Here is a 21,044-nt window from a genome sequence, read left to right as displayed (position 1 = left end):
CTTGTACAAATCTTTTCTGCATTTCTTCTTTATTATTACTATTCTGCAACTTGATGCTGTAATAATCTGTAAGAGCATGCACCATGCACCAGACATGCACCAGACATGAGAAGGTTCAGTGAGGCCGTCACACAACCATGTGACGAACGCACTGAACCGTCTCATGTCTGGTGCAATTATACATTTCTACATTAATAATATGCGTAGAAGCTGCTGGACACAGAGACAAGTCACTGTGACCTAATTAATTCTAGCCTTTTTGACAGGATGCATGAAACACTGAAAGTATTATTTTTTATGATTTCATTTCTGAATTTCCACTTCATCTGCCAAGAAAATTGCATGAGGCCGGTGAGTAAGAGCCAACACAAAGACTCAAACCGGATGACGAGATAAGAACATCAGGATGCACATGGAGTCCACAGCCGTCAGCTCAGGGCCCATCACAGAGTGGCCTCCACTCGAATGGGGATTTTCTCCCATTTGGTTCAGCTGTAAAGATGCAGCTTGTAGCTTCCAGGTCTGACCAGATCAGCTGCTGTGGTCACATGAATGTTTGCTGTGTGGCCTTCCGAAGCTGCTGAGGCTTGCTTTGTAATGTCACCACTGCAGGATGTGGACGCCCTGCGCTCTGCAGCCGGGCCACTCATTCAAGCTAATCCATTTAATACACTTCTGTTCACATTTATTCATTATTTATAAAGGTTGTGTGTGGGGTGTGTTTATCTTTTCCTTCTTTGCACAACACTAAACTGTTGCATGTATTTGTAGATAAACAGGTTTACATGGAGTGAGTTTATTGTAACAACTCCATGACAAACGTAACTTCTGGAGGGAGAGTTGTGTATTAATCCTACATCCTACATCCTCCAAACCGTGTTTACAAGTCCAGAGTAATTATAGCCTTGTCAGTGTGTGTGTGTGTGTGTGTATGCGTCAGGGTGCTCTGGTTCTGGTCCCTCCTCTCAGTGTTAAACAGCAACTAGGGAAAACGTGTGCACACATGTGAGTATTCTGCAAGAGGACGAAAGGGAGGGAGCGAGGGCCTGCCTCTGTATTGTTTTCAACAGATGGGAGGCATGGGGGTGGGAAAGGGTGTGTGTGTGTGTGTGTGTGTGTGTGTGTGTGTGTGTGTGTGTGTGTGTGTGTGTGTGTGTGTGTGTGTGTGTGTGTGTGTGTGTGTGTGTGTGTGTGTGTGTGTGTGTGTGTGTGGTGTGTCCGTCCTCTGTCAACAAGTAAACTCCCCCTTCATCTACTGTAGCAGGTTCCAGGATGTCAGCCAAGATGACAGAACACACCCCTATTTATTCTGTGTGTGTCTTTGTCATTTGTTCATTGGCTGAATCACTTTTATTACTGGATCTCAGCAGACGTCCCTCTCTGATCCCTCTCAGCTGTTTACCCATCTTTGGTTCAGGCAAAGCGACCTGACACCAGTTAATCTTCCTAATTGTGCCTCTGCATTCACTCCTCAGTCTAGTTTACAAAGGAAGACAGAAACGGTCAAGGTTAAAAGGCAGTGAAGCAAATTGTGGCCATGTGCTGGAGTAATGCCCACATTACACGTTTCCTCAGCCAGACCCGGACCATCACCTCTGCACATATTTAATACTGTAAGTGTCTCATGACTGTGACTGTGGCAGCAGTTTGTGGGGCGACCACCGGTGGGCGCTGCAGCTGTAGTGGCTCTTCCACAGATAATTCACACAAGAGTTTTCCTAACGCTATGACTTATGACGCTTCTCTGGCTGATGCACTATCTACTGAGCTACTGGGCTTTAACCAATCAACATCGCCTATTAATGTGTGTGTGAAACATATTTCGAGTTTGAATGCTGGTGTTTGGTGTCCTTGCTCCATCTCATATGGAGTTAGTACGTCTCTGTATAACATTAATTTCATCTGCTGGCACAAAAAGGAAGAGACATGCATTCCAGTTGATATGTGTGTGATAAAGTGGGATCAGGTCTGTCTTCCTCAGTGAAGGTGCCTGTGTAGGGAGCCTGCAGGAAATACCAGGGGATTAATCCTGTGAGTGTGGATGGGTTTGTGTGTTTGTGTAGAGCAGTAAGACAAAAAGGCGTGTGTGGGACAGTGATGCTTATGGACAGTGTGAATCAATGTAGATTGTATGAGTGCTTATGTTTTCAGGATGAGCTGCCTGGACTCGTGTGAAAATATGTGTGTGTATGCATCCAATTATGGAGTGTTTACATGCAGCCACGGTTGGTTGCATTTATTCTGCTACGGAGGATTCAGTACATCTGTGAAGTGTATCTGCTAAAGTGTTCAGATTGGTGTCAGTTGAGGTTGTTGTTAATCTACCTGCACATATGCATAAATACAGTACTGATTTGATTACTGTCATCAGATGCTTGGTAAAGTAAACCTACGAGACGGGTGAAAGATGTGTGGCAATTTGTTGTGAAGCAAGATTCAACCTGTGTGTGTGTTTGTGTATGTGTGTGTGTGTGTGCGTGCGTGTGTGTGGTGTTTATACTTAATAACAAAAACACAAGGCCAAGATCGTGCAGGAGGTGGGCAGCATCGGATGCTAAGGTGGACCATCAGGGAGGGGGTGGATCAAGGAATGAATGAAATTAAAAGTGGAGGGAGGGAGAGGTGCAACAAGGGAGAAAGAGAGGAGGGGCAAAGAAGTGGATAATAAGTGGAATACCCCCTCCCCCTAGCTCTTCTAGAGTGGTGGGGGCAGACTGAACCCCCCCCCCCCCCCCCCCCCCACCAAAAAAAGCTGTGTGAAACTTTCTCTGGCAGAAGGAAAGACCCGCAGCGAGTGCAGAGGAGAGCAGAGGCTCATCCAGGACCCGGTTCAGAACAGGACGAACGCACACCGTTGGGAATCGGGAGGAGGCAGGAGCCCGAGGTGTGAGAGTGTCTGGGTCCAGGGCGGTCATGGCTTCACCGGGTCGGGCTCCACTGGTCCTGGATGGATTAGACGTCGGTCTGTAGCAGCAGCATCCCTCCGGTCCACCATGCCGTCCGTCTCCCTCAGCTTACCCACGGCTCTGGCCGGACCCGCCCGCACCTGGGTCTGCCTGTCCTGCATGTTCTGGGTGAGCCAGCGTTTCGAAACTTCAGATGCTCAGTAACATGCTGTGGAGCTGTGTGAGGACATGGGGATCAGGGTGACGCAGTCAGCTATGACAGTGTGTGTTTGCTGTTTGTTGCCACATCAAGGACGCAGTGATGGGATCAGGCTGGTGGGGGATCTGGGTGGTCTGTGGGCTGGGTCTGCGTGGAGGGCTGGGACCCCGGCTGTGGGGGGCCTGGGCACGCTCAATGAAGGCGATATTATGAAGGAGAATAGGAGGGTGTGAATGCACCAGACAAAGCCTGTGTTGGAGTCTGAGGAGCTGCTCTGAGTCTGTCCCTCGCTCGTCTCTGGTCTTTCTCACCCATTCCCTCCGTCCTGCTCTGTCTCACTCTACACTCTGTGGTTGTAGCAGCTATTTTTGCTTTCTCTTGTATAATTCAATCTGCTGCGCGTTCCCGCTCTCAGCAGGGGTTTGTTTGTGCACTTGTTTGCCCTGTGAGCTGTGATCTGCTCAGTATGTGTGTGTGTCCCCGGTGGAAGCGTTGTCATCATGACATAAGTCCTAAAACACAGATTGCTTTTACTAATTTGTGCTAATATGAAAGAACATTCCTGAATCCAGAATACAACGCTGCCCGCTGCTCCCCTTTGCTGAATGAATGGAGGATGAAAGCAGTGAGGAGCTGAATGGGCCTTTGAGATCCACTGCTCCTCATTCTGCTGGGCTCCTTTGGAACATGACTGCACACCACTGCTGGAGCTGCAGTTCTTGGCGAGGACACTGGATAATCTTACAGAGCTCTTCATCAGTTAATTACCATGCTTTCTTTTGAGGAGCGGGAGGTGAGGTGAAAGGGGGGAGTCGTAAAAGGATCTCAAAGGCCCCCAGCTAAGCGTTGGGTCACTGATTGACTGCATCAGAGCACTGTATGACAAAGCCAGCTCACTTAAGGGGGGGTAGGGTTCAATCGGAGCCCCTGCGTTAATAGAGGATCTTTGTTTGGTCACACTTTGATGCAGCAAATTAGCGCTGAATTCCAAATTATTAAGTATCTGGCCCAAACACCTAAAGACAAAAAATGGATTATTTATTTTACTCCTTTCTGAGAATATCAACATACTGTAGCTGTAGCGAGCAGCTGCTAAAGCTGCTGCTTGTGATGAAGAGGGAGATGAAAGGGAGAGCAACAGAAACAGGGATGTGAGGGTGAGTGAGTAGGTACAGATGGAGGAAACAGACCGTGGTCCTGAGCTACATCTGTGCCATACTGTAGGCTGAACCCGAACGGAGAGGGAGGCCTCCTGTGGATAAAAAGATTCTTTCCAGCCTTGAAGCAGAAGGAAATTTCTCAGACATATAGGAAATAACAAAGAGAAGGACAACGGAAATGAATGGGAGATCAAAAATCGGAGGGCAGGGTAATCTGCACGGTGCCACGGGCCTTGAAAGGAGACCCTCGAGGTTTGCTGCGTTCCCACAAACTCTGAATAATTAATGAATGCCAAAAAGGTTATTGGGGAAGATTATCGGGTTTCTTTGAACGACTGTGTGGACTGTTTCCGGGCTGCAGCGTGTGGAGCTGTGTTGGTAACGTGTTGCCTCACAGCAGTGTTAGTGCAAATATTGATCCTCGGCTAAACCTTGAGACCCGTCCGAGTTCAAACACCTCCTTGGGATGATAGATATCTCCCATCTGGACTGGGTTCCGGTGGGTCATTTTGGTCTTTGTTTGTCCTCAGCCCTGTTGAAACTGACTTGCAACTTTTGCAGCTTCTGGAAGTCGTACTGTAGCTGGTCCCATCTGAGGGCTGAGCCGTCGTCTCCTTCTTACTCTCCATCCTTTTGTTCCCCAAGCGACACCAGCCGAGCTCCTGAGATTACCTTTGATTTAGGAAACGTGTTCCACATGTGAGGCTCCTTTATGGTCACATCTGGGCTGGTGTTTTTGCATGCAGTCGTACCTGTCCTGACAGTCATCATTACCTTCCTGCAGACAGAGCAGCACTACTTTCATGCTGCTTCCTTTTAGCATTAATCCTCTGGTAGTTTAACCTTTGATCAACTGATTTATGAGAGTTGTTGAGCTTTGTAAGGCAGCAGATGCACCTCCTTGTTTCCTAAAGAGACCCCCAGACCCATGCATGCTTCACTGGCCACATTGGACTTAAATCTTCCATGGCCTCCCATGGTTTTTGTCCTTGAAGGAGTGGAAGCATTCAGAGCTTTAAAGGATATTTAATGGCCGAGTGCAATAAGGTCGACATAGGTTTTGCCATCAGCCTATTTTTGGTTCTGACACACAAACTCCTACTTCAGAGTTGTTCAAGTTGTTGCTGTTATGTGTGAAATCAGGCATTCCACTCAACACTCAGGCAAACAATTCTGCAATTTGTGCCGCAGTCCCAGGAGGGAAGGTCTTTCCAGGGATGAAGACTTCAGATGTAGTGCTCTTCTCTTTAATGTGCAAATCTTATATATTATTTCTGGTAAATCAACATTAAAACCTCATCCCATTAATCAAGAGTAGTTAAAAACTCAGTTACAGTAAGCAGTTAAAAAACTGAAAATTGGCTTCAAATCAGTTTCCTTGTTTCTGAGCCACCTAATATAGAAACACACAATTGTTCCAAGTGTAAAGTCACACGCAGAACCCAGCAGCCAGATTAAAGCCGACATCATGAAATCAGAGCAGGAGCCAGATTGTTTTTCCGGTCCAGGGTTCCCATCAAAGGGGCCCACCGGTACTTGTTAATGCCATGATAACCTCCAGCTCTGGATGTGATGTGAGACCTCCTGAGGTTAATGCATTCATGTGTGAGGCCAAACAGTCCTCACTGGAAATGACGCTGACAACTTCCTGCTGCGTCGCTTTTATCCGAAAGGATTTGGATCCGAATTTAAAGGATTTCAGTTTCTTCATTTGTTTAGCTCATAGTCACATAGGTTCACCCTGCTTTCAGGGCTGTGACGTCAAGTTGTTTTGTTTGATGATATGTTTAGACCTATAGGAGTCCTCTCATCTTCCTAAAGAGCCTCTGCTTCTAATTCACTTCCCATCTCTGCCAAGTTGTGTCATATGGAACACTGTTCTCGCAGGGTGATTTTTATTCAACCTGTGCTGGGCCTGATCCGTGTTCGTACTGGCAACGATGCCCATTCTGCTTCTATTTGGGAATAACTATCTGCTAGAGCTAGAGAGAAAAAGTTAAAAACAACAATGGAAATAAAAACAACTTTTATAAGTTGCTTATTATAGCTCTGATGTCAGATTTCCAAACACATGCCTGAACTTAGGCCCAGAGAAGTCCACTGTGGGTGATTGTGTTACAGATATAATGAAGAAATAGAACAGAACAGCATGAGATTACAGATAAAAACTGAAATACAAGAAGATAAAGTTGAACAACAAGAGGACAGATATTTACAGGTTAACGCTACTAAGAGGATGTATGGTTTATACTTGACAGTGTTTGACATGGTTCACGTCTGTCACAGAGTTGACCTTTTTTTGAGGAGTTACATGTTCTCAGTCACATTAGCGCAATCTAATGATCTGTGTTCATCTTTATTTTGATTTTGTTGTGTCATTTTGCTACCACAGTCTGTACAATGTGTAATATCTTGCCATAGAAGACGTGTGATTGATGATTTAGCTTTATCTTATACTGATTTAGCATCTGTTAATTTCTCGTTGATCACAGTCAGAGTCTGTCTTGTTGAGCTGATCCCTACATGCGTTTGTGTCCATGCCTTAACTAAACTCTCACTGTTCTTTAATCTCCACTGAAACGTGTGGACTGATTATCTTTATCTCGCCACCTGCTTTAACACACTGACAACAGGGACAGGATGACTACTGTGTGTTACTCTTTTACTCCTGTTGATGGTCTGACAGACATGAGGAATGTTTCTACCCTCTCTACTTGTGGATTACTGAGTAATTTCCTCCGTGGGATCCACCTCAGTTAGATGAAATGCCTGTGGAGTGGAGCTGGGTGGTGGTGGTGGGGGTGGAATGCCTGGGGTGAGTTTTCCCCCAAATGAAAAGCAGGTGACTGTTCACTGGGAGGCCATTGGCCTAGTGGGAAGTGGAGAGCGGAAGAAAAGGGAGGAAGGAGCTTTCTGCTATTTAGCTGTGAATTGCATTTGTTGCAAAAGGCTGCTAACAATTAGGGGATTCACGGACACTTCCTCCTCCCACGGTTGACTATAACATGTCACTCAACATGGACTGATTGAATAGTTAATTGCAAGGAGATTCATTCTTCTAGGAGAGTGGAGAACTGTGTGAATGGGTGATGGGTAAGGATTCCCCCAACATAAAGTCCCAGTATTTAGACCTGAGGTCCTGTCTGAACTGGAAGATGGGGCTGAGCAGGAATAATGAGTGTTTGTCCAAAGAGAACAGTGCTTTTCATTAACACCTTGGATTTGATCATAATGTGTCTTTTCTTGTTTGGATGGGTTGAATCATTTAGTGCAGGTATAGTGAGTCATCGGCTGCATCCTTATGTATAAAGCTGTGGATGCGCTGCTTCAACCTGCTTCTGGAGCTGGACAGCTTGTCACTGTGGGGGGTACGACCTTAGTGTCTTTATGTCAGAGCATTTATGGAGAATCTGAAGCTCAGCACAAGTTGGGCTATGCAGCAGGACAATGACCTGTAACACTGAAGTACATCCTCTGCAGAGCTGACCTCGAACCCCAGTTATTAGGACTGTAGCACTATCTTGGGTGTTCCAGTCTAAACCAATCACAGCAGATGAGGCGAAGCCTGGAGCAAAGAGGTCGGGCCGTGAGGAAGCCGATTGAAGAGGCCACAGGGGTCACCACCGAGGCTCTGCTGGCTTGTGTTTCACTGAGAAAAGTGAAGAATAGCTCTGTTGTACCAGGGGAAGCTGCTTCGTGGGGGAGGGGGTGACGGGGAGAGATGGGGGAGGAGGGCGTGTTGGGAGACAAGAAAAGCCGTCACCCTCATCAGCAGTTAGCTTTGTCTGACTGTGCACTGAGCCAGTGTGTGCCACATACACTGTACACAAACAGAGTCAGATGGAGACATGGAGGTCACCCTTCCATCCATGCACATGGCGTCCCATATGAGAGACGGCAGCGTGAACGGCTGATTACCTCCGCTGACTGCAGACGTCTCAGTGGGTCCTCTGCTCCATAATGACCTGTGGTCGGACGTGTACGCTTCCAGCGGCTGCAGGACGTCACAGAGGAGCCAGACTCATGATGCTTGTCTCATTAGTGGCTCGTCTAGCTCTCAGTCTGCCGTACATAGAATAACCCACGTGAGGGGAAGTGGGTGTGAACTCAGCCAATAGAAGACAGGAACCAAACTGCAACGACTGTCTCTCCGTGTTGTTGTGGTCGATCTGTAGTAGACTCAACTGTGCAACATTTGCTACCGATATTCATTTTCTCTTGATAAGGAAATTGATAGTTTTGAGGAACCTTTCGCTTTCCCGTGTCACAGTGATCAGCTCAAGTTTTAAATGTTTCCAGTAGTAGCTCCAGCTGTGCTTTGAATTCAGTGCAAAGGCAACGGATGTACAGGCCTGTAGACCTGTAGTGTTGCCAGATGGGAAATAAAGAAATAATGTATAAGCTTTTAAATGATCATATTTTGACCCAAACTATTGTATGAACTAAAAGCAACTTTAAAAATCACATTTGCATTTAAAAAAACAAGTTGAATCCGTCCCTGAAACGTGGCATCCAACTCACAGACAGGCCGATAAAAGTGCTTGGTTTACTCACCAGTCTCTGCACCACCGGAGTCCATTCTCTTTGCTTCGGTTTGCTTATTTAAGCTCTTCTTGTGATGCTGGATGAAAAGTGTCCAATTGTACAAACAAACATGGGCAGCTAATTGAACCAATCAGCAATCTGCTGCTGATGTGATTGACAGGGGGAGGAGCCAATCAAGTGTTTCTGATGATGTGTGCATCAATCAAAACGACAAAAACAAAACGATGAACGGCAGTGTCAAATATATCATATATTGATTCTACAATAGCGTATCTCGTACAGACCACAAACCTATCGTATAGACAGGCAACACTGGTGACCGGAGCTACAGACAGACATGGTTCTTTGTGGGTCTTTGGGTCTTTTGTGTGTGTGTGTGTGTGTGTGTGTGTGTGTGTGTGTGTGTGTGTGTGTGTGTGTGTGTGTGTGTGTGTGTGTGCGCGTGCGTGCATGTTTGTGTGTTTTCAAGTTTTCAGAATGAAGTCATGCATGAAGCGCTGAAGTCAGTGCTAGTTTTGTTGGAGGTGAGATCAGCGAGTCATGAGGAAGTCCTGAATTTAGGGAGAAACACTTTGTTGGTTACCTTATTCAGCTGGAATGTCTGATGTGAAGCGGAGTCTGGGAAGGTTTATGTCCGTAGCATAGCGTTACCGAAGCCAAGCTGGAGCTGCGCAGCGTAACGGCACCACAACAAAAAGCCTGTGTGTGTGAAAGTATTTGATTTTTTACAAGCGTCTCCTTCTTTTTAAAGTGAAATCATATTCAACAAGCAAAGAACAAAGAGAAGTTTGATTCAACGAGATGATGAGTTTCTGTGGAACGTACAGTTTGAGCATAGACGCCAGCAGCTCAGACTCACATCACCATCACATTCATGGGTTTGTGTTCCATCAGAGCTGCAGCAGAAGTGAAGCAGCTAATATTCATCTGATCAACATAAACAACTGAAGACACATTAGCTTTGTTCTGGTGAACATTCATCATCATGTAGCCAAACATCAGTTACTGGAGACTTGAGATGAGGTTCTAATGTTAAGTAAAGAAACATGGGTGTAAAACGTGTAGTGGAATAATAAGCCACCCCCTGAAGCCTCCTGGAATTCCTGTGAAATTAAAAAATACCATGGCAAGATGCCCTGGATAGTTAAATAGGCCCGAGCCAGCACTCACAGCTCCAATCGCTTAGATTTATTGGAATAATAAATGATGTGACAGTGTGTCTATCTCTGCGCTGCTGCCTGCTCTGCTAATGAGTGTGAGGCAGGAGATTATGTGCGTCTGTTCCCAGGAGCCGCCGGGTTCGAGCCGAGGGGGGCATGTGCACAACCTGACCCCGACTCCCGGGTCCCGGTGCCTGTCTGAAACCATTTTCTCTCTTTGTGGCCCGTTTGAGTGTGAGAGTGTGATGTGAATGCGATCGACTGAGGCCATTTGCATGTTATACAACCGTTCGGAACAGCAAATAATCAGCGAAGGGCCGCGCTTCCTGTGAACTTGCTCCCTGCTTCGCCTTCTGGAGCGATCCTCAGCATCGGTGTCTCCCAAACAAAGCACTGAGCGGTGGGTGCATTGATGATCGGACACAATTAGAGGCTCACAAAGGAGGGTGGCCTGCTTAGACTGCCCCGGCCTTATTTACATAGCGTTTGGGTTAAACTACAGAGGCTGGCAGAAGTAGACCAGCCTCCTAAATTAAATGTTAGACTCATTCAGTCAGTGGCTAATCCTCATTTGAAGCTTATCTCACTCACTTTTCTTTCATCTTTAATGGGGCAGAGCGTCATGCTGACATGTCAAAAGAACATTCTCAAAATGGATGTTGTCATAATAGCATTTAGAAAATCCAGAGCTACACTGTGATGCTAAACCTCATGCAGTGTTCACTTTGAGGCATATTTGAGCTCCTAATGCTCAAACCCAGGTTCGAGCTCAGCTTCTTCCACTCCATCTTCTATCCGGCAAAACGCTTGAGCCAGACCTGTGGAAGGAGGTTGCCCAAACAGGGCCGTGTGTAAATGCCAGGCGGAGCGGAGAACCTCCATCCGTCCCCGCTTAGCCTCCTCCAACATGGCGCCTCCTGCATAGCCACGCTCTTTCTCTAAGCCTAATTAGATTAAGTTAATCACATTATGCGGTGGAAAGGCGTAGCCGGGAGGTGGAATGAAGGTTTGGCTGTCCTGCTGTTGCCATGTGGCTCCGAAATTTAAATGCTCCACTGTGAAATAGAGCCTGATAAATACCAGAGTATCAGTTCCTGAATGTCCATGTGAGCGGCCGTTGGGAGAGCTGGGCAGACGTGACATCAGCGATCAGCAACGCAATAATGTGGGTGATCGTTTGAATCCATGACCATCATACATGGAGTGAAAAAGCCATCTGTACAAATGTGCTGAACCCGAGCTGGGGATTCTACGATGACCTGGCCCCTACTCTGTCGTCATGGGAACCATAGAGGGCATCTGGTTATTTCTCCTGATGGGAGAACATGGGATTGTGGAGAAACTGACAGGCAGAGTCCAGCTTATGTATTTACACATTCAAAGCTGCTTCTTCAGTATGTTAATAAAATGGTTCATTAGTGGCCAGAAACGCTTTGTGACCGGCGTCTGGGAGCTTTTACAGGCAGAGAGCTCCTGTGGATGATCTGTGATGATGATCATTCGATTAAGCGTTTATGTTGTAGTTTTGTGTTGTGCTCGCAGTACTTTTTTTTCCCTATCTGTTTCCTTTTAGTTCCTCCTTGTTTCACCTTCGTTGCATTCCTGTTTTTATCTTTATTAAATCACTTCTGTCAGTACATGTTGTATGTAGTTTGTTGGCTTAGAAACCATTCAAGTAAGTCTGTGCACCTAGTTTGTAACATAGACATTACAGTCTGACTACATGTGTGTTTTGGTTCTGATTGACTGTTCAAACTGAAGGAAACGATGAACGGTGTCGTTGAGTTTGTTTTAGATTACGTTAAAAGCAGAGTTAGATCAGAGAAAGACGATGGAGATCATTTGTCTGCATGTGGCCGTGTTAAAAATGAATATATTGTACATTTGCTCCACTCCCACTCTACAAAACGACTCTCTGCTTTCTGTTTTCCTTCTTGCAGCCAGAGGAGTTGGAGGTTGTTCATTCCCACACGTTCCGGGCGAAGACTTTCAAGAAGGCCAAGCACTGCGGCGTGTGCAGGCAGCCCATCGTCCAGGACGGGCTCGTCTGCCGAGGTCAGTGACCCGACCCGTTTTAGTCTGAGACAGATCACACAGCACCTGCACCAGTGATGCTAAGTTAGAATTGGCCATTTGTAATTTTATTTTTAAAATGCACAATTACACTGTACAGTAACGGCCGATTTCTCCCAGTGGAGACCTAAGAGTCTGAGACCTGCTGGGAGCTGAAGGCCGTATCTGTTACCCTGCCCATTAGAGGCCTCACCCAGGGGTCGGCCAAGGTCACCGCGGGTCAGCTAAGTGACGGAACAAGGAGATGCTGAGTGAAGGCTGAGGGTTCACAGCTTCTCCATTTCCCTAATGCTGTTTACTGATCACAGGCTTTGATCTGTACTATGACCTTCTCACTATTGTCTAACCACTACAGTATTATCTGATCTATAAACAACTCACTTATTGCTTCTTTGATTTCTTTTGTGTTTCTGGTTGTGTAGTAACGTTAGACACCGTTTTCCCACTAGCAGAGCTTGGTCCCAGTGTCCAGCAGCTCTGTGTTTCTGTTGTTCTTTGCAGCCTGTATGGTTGCCAGCAGCTGGGTGTGATCCATGATGTAAAAGCTCAAACAATCGCAGGAAAGTAAGCAAGCTTCCATAACGGCCCTAAATGGCTAGAACCAAGCACAAGAAAAGCTGCCTCCCTGTGGTGTGTAAACAAACTGAAGCACATGTACAGGTCTGGGCGTTTGGCTTGGCACACAGCATGGAACATTTCTGAACCTGACGCACGGGCACAGCCATTATCTGCCGGCCGGTGTCCTTTTCGCTGCTCTGGGCTGTTTGGCAGAGTCGCGTGTTGTTTTTCTGGTAGCCTGGGTGCTGTCGCTTGCTCGTGGTGGGAAATGTCAGTGTGTCGATAGTAGTGAGTGGAAGGCAGGTGATTCTCTCTCCCAGGTGAATCCAGCCCGTTTGGTGATCGGACCTCCAGCTGCTTTTTCCTACATGCTGTTTAAATTGGTCGTGTAAAGAGACCGTCTGACTCCCTGAGGGAGATGCAGTAGTTTGACCCCTACAGAGTTTGGGCTATGAGCACAGCGGATTCTATTTGCCTTCACTGAGGCTGAAGAGGAACAGTTACTGCTGGATGGAGACGGGTTTTAAAGGGCATTAAGTCAGTCAACATGTTAAAACAACACTGAGTGGGTTGGACAGAGTGAATGAGCAGCCTGCTTCTTATGTACAGTACAGTAGATGATGAGATGACCAGCATTGTGTTATTACCCTTGTATTACTGCGCATGCCTGATAATATTCAGCTGTATAGACACAGATGCATAATTCTGTCACAAAATGAGCTTGGACAGAACCTGGAATCATCTGATTTATAGCCTGTTCAGATTCAATTTAGCTTTGTGTGTGTGTGTGTGTGTGTGTGTGCGTGTGTGTGTGCGTGTGCGTGTGCGTGTGCGTGTGTATGTGTGTTTGTGTGTGTGTGTGTGTGTGTGTGTCCATGCACACTGTTTTCCTCTTTCTCTGTCTTATGATTCAGGAAGTATTTGGGTAAAAGGGTAAAGAGATAGAAAGCAAATAGAAAATTCTTGTTTACAGAAGAATTTACATCTTTTTAGAGTAAATATAAATCAACTTTACATAAAGTAGACTGGATTCAGAAATAAGTCAAAGTGACTTTTGCAGACTTTATAGACTAAATGTCAGATTTAGCAGCAGAAAATGCTAGATTAGACTTTGTCACTGTTTGAGGAAGGTTAAGGAACCTGGTCTCTGCAGAGACAGTGTTTCTGTTTATTTAAATTCATTGTGTGGTTGTCTCCATCAGTGTTCCTTTCTGCGTACATGGTATAAGGATCAGGTTTAGACACAGCTCTCCTCGTCCTGTTTACCAACAGTCTCCAGTCTCGTGGTCGGGTAATGACAGGAGCACTTGAACTTCCTCTACGTCAGCCGTTGCCAAGATACAAGGTGTAGTTACTGTACTCTCACAACAGCGTGTCAGGACGCAGGTTTCCAGCTGAACACAGAGGCCTTGGGCAGGATCCGGCTCCTCTGTTCCCCCTCCGTACGCGCGTTTAGATGAGAAGGATGCTTTGTTTCAAGGGAGGTTCCCTCGAGTTCAACTTTGCCCTTAAATGGTGAAACTCTTACTTTTCATTAATTAGACTATCACGTTTCTTCAGGGTCTACAGTTCCAACCTCTCCTGGTTGACTATCAGATTATTTCAGCAGTTGTGTCTGGAGGCTGTAGCTTTGTCACAGCCTCCGTCCTCTGGAGAGCGACTGTAAACACAGACTGGAGACCCACCACAATAGCAGGTGTGTGAAGGTTATCACAACTCTGGACTCGGCTGCTAAGCTCATACAGCTGCTATGTAGCAAATGTCAGTGAGGGCTAGAGCACATGCAACACACACACACACACACACACACACACACACACACACACACACACACACACACACACACACACACACACACACACACACACACACACACATTAGCATGTTCAGCCCAGAGCGGAGCTGGGTGATGCTGAGGTGCTGAGCAGAACTCTCTCTGATCAGCGTCACCAGACTCACACAGGTTCTCACTGCTGAACTGTGCTTCATAGGAGGTGACAGCTAATGGACTGGACTGTGTTTGGCCCCAAATGGGATTTGACACTTGGACTGAATTGAATTGAATTTGATAGCTCCAGGTTATTTATTGTACAACTAATGAGTCCAGTTTAATCTTTTCACTCTTTTGCCTTCTCTGTTAAATACATGGATAGAACCTTTGCATGGTCACTTATCTTATTAAGTATTATTCTCAACTCAGTTTTACCAATTAATTTCTGAAGGTTTTATTCTTGATTTTGAGAAATGCAGTTGTTATAGTTAGTTGGTGTAGCATTTATTATTGTTGCTGTTTACATAATGATAGACCCATTTGATCCTTTATTTAAGGGGTAGATATGGCAGCTGGTGCCTCCTTGGTAGCAGTCGCCTACAGATTTAATAGTCAAGCCCCAAGTTGCCCCATCGGCGCTCTCGGTTTACAGCATGTATAAAGTCTGAGTGGTCTACGAATGTAGCTCCAGTTGGAGCCACCAGGGGGCAGCAAAGCCCTGTGTTTCCAGCAGTACTGAGACATCGCCACAGATTACCTGCTCCTGACCTCCAGTGTAAGTTTCCAGAACTTCCAGCCGAGTCCAGTGGTTGTTTGTCAGATGAAACCTCTGCAAATGAAGCAGAGTCTAATGCCACCAAGCAGACGGATTCCACGGGAACGCTTGATCACGATTTCCTACACTTTTTGGGAATGTCCCATTTGAAAGCCTCAGCAGCTGGATGAAGGTGGGGCTTCACCCACAGAAACCCAACGCTGGCGAGCGTTTCGGCTGGGGGAGACTCAGTGATGACACCACGTATGAGTCAAATGAGGGACTGTGACAAGTGAGAGCAAAACAAAACACAGCTGCGTGTGGAGGTGAGTGCTTGGTCAGACAACAACACACCAATGAAGCTTCAAGTGGAAAACAGTTCAGTTGGAGCTGCTCAGTCAGATGCGGTGACCTGTGGAAGCATGTTGGAGGATTGTTTACAACCTGCAGATGGAGTTTACAGGATTAAACGTAATCCTACGATATGAAAAGATGTTTTTCTCCAGTCGTTGCTGTAACTACCGTCGAAATGACATGATGTGAGTGTTCAGGCGTCAGGTTGAGTCACCTGAATACTCACATCATGTCATTTCAACAACACGGCACCGTAACTGACTCAGTAAGTCCAGTTTAGCAAACTACCGTGCACATGCACATGCTGTAGCGTCGTCCGCTAGTGGAGCAAATGCACACGTGTTTGTGATCGAGAAAGTAAGAGTGAAGGGAGGGGTGAGGAGGAAATGCTCCCGTCGTGCCCCTGATTGTGTTCACGTCGTGAGGAGGTCCAGCCCAGCCCTAAGGGACGAGGGGAAGGAAGTCACCCAGCCTCAGCCGCTTCCCCCGTCATGTTGTATAACCCGCCATCGAGCCAGACCTTCAGTAAACAGCGCCGCATCTCAGCATCTCCACACACCTCCACCCTCTAAGACTGGGCAGCTCTTCTCTGCTCTCTCTCCTCGTCCCTTTCTTCCCTCCACCCACAACATTTCTGCTCTGTTTGTTCTCCGAAGCTCCGGCTTCCTAACAAGGTAAAGCCTCACCCGAGTTCTGGCCTTGATGCTATTCACACCCAATATGGAAGTCCTCCTGCTTCTTCCCATGTGGCCCAGGAGTCTGGAGCGATGCTGGACATCGTCCTGACTGACAGGCACGTGCCTCTAACGCTTATCAGGCAAACAGCCCAACGTCACTGATGTAAATACATGTAAATACTGTATAGTGGAGTAGAAGTATGGAAATATTATCAGCCGAGAGTAATTTATCAGCAAAAAGTTACTTATTCACTGCTTCTCTCAGGTTTGTCATCCTTGAGGCCTATTGTGCAAAAATCCAGCATACTTTCATATTGTTACTTTGATTCAAAAACTGTTTTGATGAATGCTGTTTTTGTACATTTGTACAGCAGCGATGGTACAGTATGTACTGCTTTATTATCTATGAATAGAATAAAAGGATTCTGATGGCGTTGCAGTAGCTGCTAACGTAGTCACAACATGTGTACGATGATGGAGGAAAGTGCAGCTTAGTCGCAGACTAAACACAAAAAGCTGGTGAGCAAATGAAATAAATGAGGTAGAAAGCAACAGAAGATGCTGCCAGTAGCTGTCTGTAGTCATACAGTATGTGGCCATGGAGGCTTCAATATCTCAGCTTGTAATTACATTTGAAGACGTTGGAAGGTGTTGGAGGTTAAACCACCAAAGTGCATCAGCTTGCTTCCTGTAGTGGGGCATTTCATTCACTAATCAGTTATTATAAACAAAGTTTATAGTCATAACCTGTCATTAGTGTCATTTCACACCAGTTGTGCTCTAGTCTGGGTCAGTTTCCTCCTTGTTCCTCACGTAGAACACATTTCACATGGAAATGTGTGTCTCCGTAGGATTTCACAGCCACCCACAGTCCAAGGCCTCCAATTAAGAATTCAAGCTGACTTTCAAATGTTACTGCCCAAGTGCAACTAGACAGTAGTATAGCATACAGTATGTATTTATACATACAGTACATGTATATTATACTGTGGTGCTGAAATAGAACCTCAAGCTGCTGTAATGTAATTACCCAGTGTTTGACCTGCTGAATCATCTGTACATTCATCACTTGCCTATTAGTAGAGAGAGAGAATCATATCTGATTTTAGTTTTTTGCTACATGGTGGCTTGGTGGCTCAGTTTGTAAAACGTTGGTTTTGGGAGCGGAAGGTTCTAGGTTGTTCTAGGTTCAAAGCCCCACCAGAGCACCAAGCGTGTCCTTGAGAAAGACACTTTGCAGTAGCTCCTGGGGGCCTTGCATGGCAGCCCACTGCTTCCCAAGGTGGGTTAAATGCTATGTGTCATTGTTGACCAATATGACCAATAAAGGCATCGTCGTCTTGTCTGAATATTTAAGACGTGGTTTGGATCCAGCGGAAACTGAACCAGTGAGACCTGGAGCAAAAAGAATAACGCTAGAGTTGAAAACAACCGCAGACCTAGTTGGCTGGATTTCAATAATAAATGCTCTTTCCTCCTCGTCAGGGTCAGGTTGGATCTGGCTACGTCTTGAGGCCACTTTGGTGGCTTGTAGAGGACTAGCCTTGACCTGCCCCCATGAAGTGTCACAAGAATCCTTGAAAGCACCTCAACATAGAAGGGCGAGTTGTGGATCATATTGCTGCTGTAACAAAAAGTTTAGTTATTGAAACAAATAAAGAATAATAATACATGACTATATAGTGCCTGCCATTAAACCGCTGAATCTAACCTGATGAAGTCACCAGACGATGTATGGGAACCTTCACACGCTTTAAATACACCAGAAACTTCTCTGTTCTTACACATTTTGTTTGTGTTCATAAAACTGAGAAAGTGATGGTTTGCTAATAAAACACACCAGAGTGTGTGTGGTTTCACCAAAACGTGTTGAGACCAAGGTACGAACCATACAGTACAAAAGAAGAAGAATGTCTGAGGCCATATGGCCGATGACATAATACAGAATAGCTCCCAGTCTGAGGCCTGGCTGCCTCCCAGCCTCATATCAGTGAGCTAACAGGTAATCACAACACATACTACACTGTGCTGTCTGGAGACAGGAAGAATCCCTCATTACGTAAGGTGTGCTTGGTTCCAGTATAAGCAGTCTGTTCTTTATTTGGAAAGTGTTGGCTGCAGACGACTGAGCTTTGTCCTGACAGCAGCTGGTCCAGGGGCAGCTCCGCCGCTGACCCTCATTTGTCTGCAGAGGAGGGGAATCTTTGTCTTTAATGCTGTGTGATTCAGTTTAATATCAACATAATCACAGAGGGTTTGATGATGTGACCTTCTGTCTGTGGAGGTCGTTGGTCATCTAATCGTGATCGTCCCCAGATGGGGTCTGGTCCTAGAAGCTCCAGAAGGCGTCAGACACAAGTGGATGCGATACTGTCGGCGCGCTCGTTTGCTGTGATGCTCAGGCCTTCAGCTGCGATTGCTCTGGCGTGGGAACGGTTACTTAGTAGACTGACATGGTGGACGGACAGGGTTTATAGAGGAACAGGCTGCTGATGGCCCTAATCTGAGTGGGAAAGGCATGTGCTTTGTATGTTTATGTGTTGGGAGCATAAAGACGAGAGCGTCTGCTAGGACTCGCCTGATTCTGTATCAAACATTCAACTCCGCCAGTTGAGCCAGGACCTGTAAAATACTGGATTAGTGAAACAAACATTTGGACGACGCAACAAAGACGACGTACATTCACTCATTAGTTGGACTGAAAGCTTGTTGGTGTAAGAAAGTGCTGTCAGAAGAGAAAGGAACGTGCTGTACCTTCGTCCTCATGCACTTGAGTTTTGATTACATCACTATAAGCATCTGTACAGCTGCAGAGCTCGGCCGTTAATCAGAGAAGCTGAGGGAGCCACACAAACATTTGTTTTCAGCAACATTATGTTGTTGAGCTGCTACAGTAGTTCCTGGCGACTCCGTGGTAACACTGGCTAGTTTCAACCTGCCAACAGCAGATGATATTTGAGTTTGACCACCGAATAAACCTCTGGCTTTTTCATACGTCGTAGACAAATGCTCAGGGTAGTAGTAGTATTCATACTGGACCAAATGGTTTGGCTGCCTGCACCGTGTTTGGGAGATTCCTGTGACTGTGAATTTCATCTTCTCCCTTTGTGTCTTTTCTAGTGTGTCGAATATCCTGCCACAAGAAATGTGAAGTCAAGGTAAGTTGTAAACCTTTCAAAAATGAAATAAATACGATAAAAAGAGCACATTCAAAAGATTCCTGTGAATATTTTTCAAAGTTCAGTTGGATGTGAAAGTGTGAGAGACATGAGGGAACTTTCCATTTACAATTCATGTGAGCTTATCAGGAGGAAATACTATATTTTGATTGAGGTGCAGTTGGTTGTGTGTGTGTGTCTGTGTGTGTACACAGATGTTGAGGTAAGTGGACTTTATGTGCTGCGAAAAATCTTGAGAATGTCTAAACAAGTGCTCTTTGTACCGGAGTGTGTTTAGATTGGCCTGAGTCTCGCATCTTGGAGATCGCTCTCGTGTCTAAAAATAAAAGACCTCTGGACGGGGCCGTCTCTCGATTCGTGTTGTTTTGGAAAGACAAGAACACATAGCAGAGGGTTGAGTGGTCTTGAAGCTGCTGAGAGAAAGTTGTGCGTATAAAACGTGGGCTTTGCTCACATGAACTCAAACTGTACATACACCTCGGTACAGTTCACGCCCTTCATCTGGTTTCCATTATTAACGCGGCTCAGAGTTGCCAGTTTGCCCACTCCCTCTTTTACTTGCAGGAAATGCCAGGCGCGCAGGGCTTAAAGGGCAGAACAAACACTGCTACCCTGGATGTACAGTAATAATGACATGTAGCTTTGGCCTCCAGCTATCTGGTACAATGTACAGTAGCTGTTTTATTTGAGTTTAACGTACAGTATATGTCACAGTAGCATTAATACGCTGGACAAAATCCAAATGATTATCGTCAGTGATTATAAACATTGTAATGTTGTTATCACTCTGTGTTGAACCTCACTTTGCTTTATCAAACTTCCCACTGTTTCCCAGGTGATGTCAATGTTTTTCTTGGCTTTTTGTTTTTCCTTTACATCACTGTATTCTAAGATAAGTGAAAAAAACACCACAAATCTATAGAAAAAGAAACTAAATTACATAATCAAAGCAATGTGTTAATATATGGAAGACAGTCATATATTAACACACCTTTCATATGCAACACATCTACTTCAACACATCTACTGCACCTGTCAAAAGACAGTGCATATGATCCTTTTAATGCATAATAACTGTGTTGACAGGGACAGGGAGTAGCCAGGGCTCATTTGAACCCTTCATGAGGCCTTTAGGATGTTTATCATGGTAGCAACTATTTTCCTTCTTTGTCGTCAAATGTTTTTACAATCAGCTACAGCAGGTTGCTCAATAGGAACATGTCTGTTTTACAGGTCAGTGTTACAAGCTGTTTTGATTCTATTGGCTATATTTCTGCAACTATTTACTTTGTCTAATGTGTGTGAGTGCGTTGGGCTTTATTTGCACCTGACATTCCCAGTTTGGCTCCTTGGTGCACAGGACCTCTAATGGCCAGTTTTCACAAATGTTGCGGTGGTAGAGAACAAAGCTTGATGAATGAAAGTGAGCACAACTGCCTACATGCCTGTAGATAGTGTCTGATTGAGAAAGTCAGAGGTCAGATTGGTCAGATCAGAGGGAGGAGATGTTAAAAGAGGCCATACTCCATTATACAAAAGCAAAACTTTCCAGCTACAAAAATCACAGCAGCATTTCCTTTTCCAAACATTTCAAGTAAAAATGTCATCGCTTTGGCAGGAAGCAATTAGCTAAAAAGGCTGAGATGAAAAACGAGGGAGTGACTGTGACAGGGTCGAGCACGATCCCTATCGGCACAGTCGTCTCTTC

At 45.7% G+C, this 21,044-nt stretch overlaps 1 protein-coding gene across 21 annotated transcripts in view; it reads left to right on the top strand.

Moving 5' to 3' along the window:
* Positions 1-21,044, top strand: part of tns1b (tensin 1b) — a 92,458-nt gene that overhangs the window by 14,322 nt on the left and 57,092 nt on the right. For 19 of the 21 annotated variants that reach the window (XR_008693372.1, XM_055504923.1, XM_029135687.3 and 16 more), the window contains exons 2-3: positions 11,911-12,025; positions 19,278-19,315. Coding sequence is in view for 20 of the 21 variants with exons in the window: in XM_055504923.1 (XP_055360898.1) it covers positions 11,911-12,025; positions 19,278-19,315 (153 nt within the window). In the remaining variant the exon portion in view is untranslated. Of the gene's footprint in view, positions 1-2,787; positions 3,075-11,910; positions 12,026-19,277; positions 19,316-21,044 lie in introns of those variants that run through there. The other 2 variants (XM_055504918.1, XM_029135691.3) reach the window with 2 other exon arrangements.

The sequence above is a fragment of the Betta splendens genome, chromosome 21 (genome assembly GCF_900634795.4).
Source record: "Betta splendens chromosome 21, fBetSpl5.4, whole genome shotgun sequence".
NCBI lineage: Eukaryota > Metazoa > Chordata > Actinopteri > Anabantiformes > Osphronemidae > Betta > Betta splendens.
The sequence above is the reverse complement of the archived record's forward strand: the minus strand, read 5'-3'. Positions and strand labels throughout refer to the sequence as shown.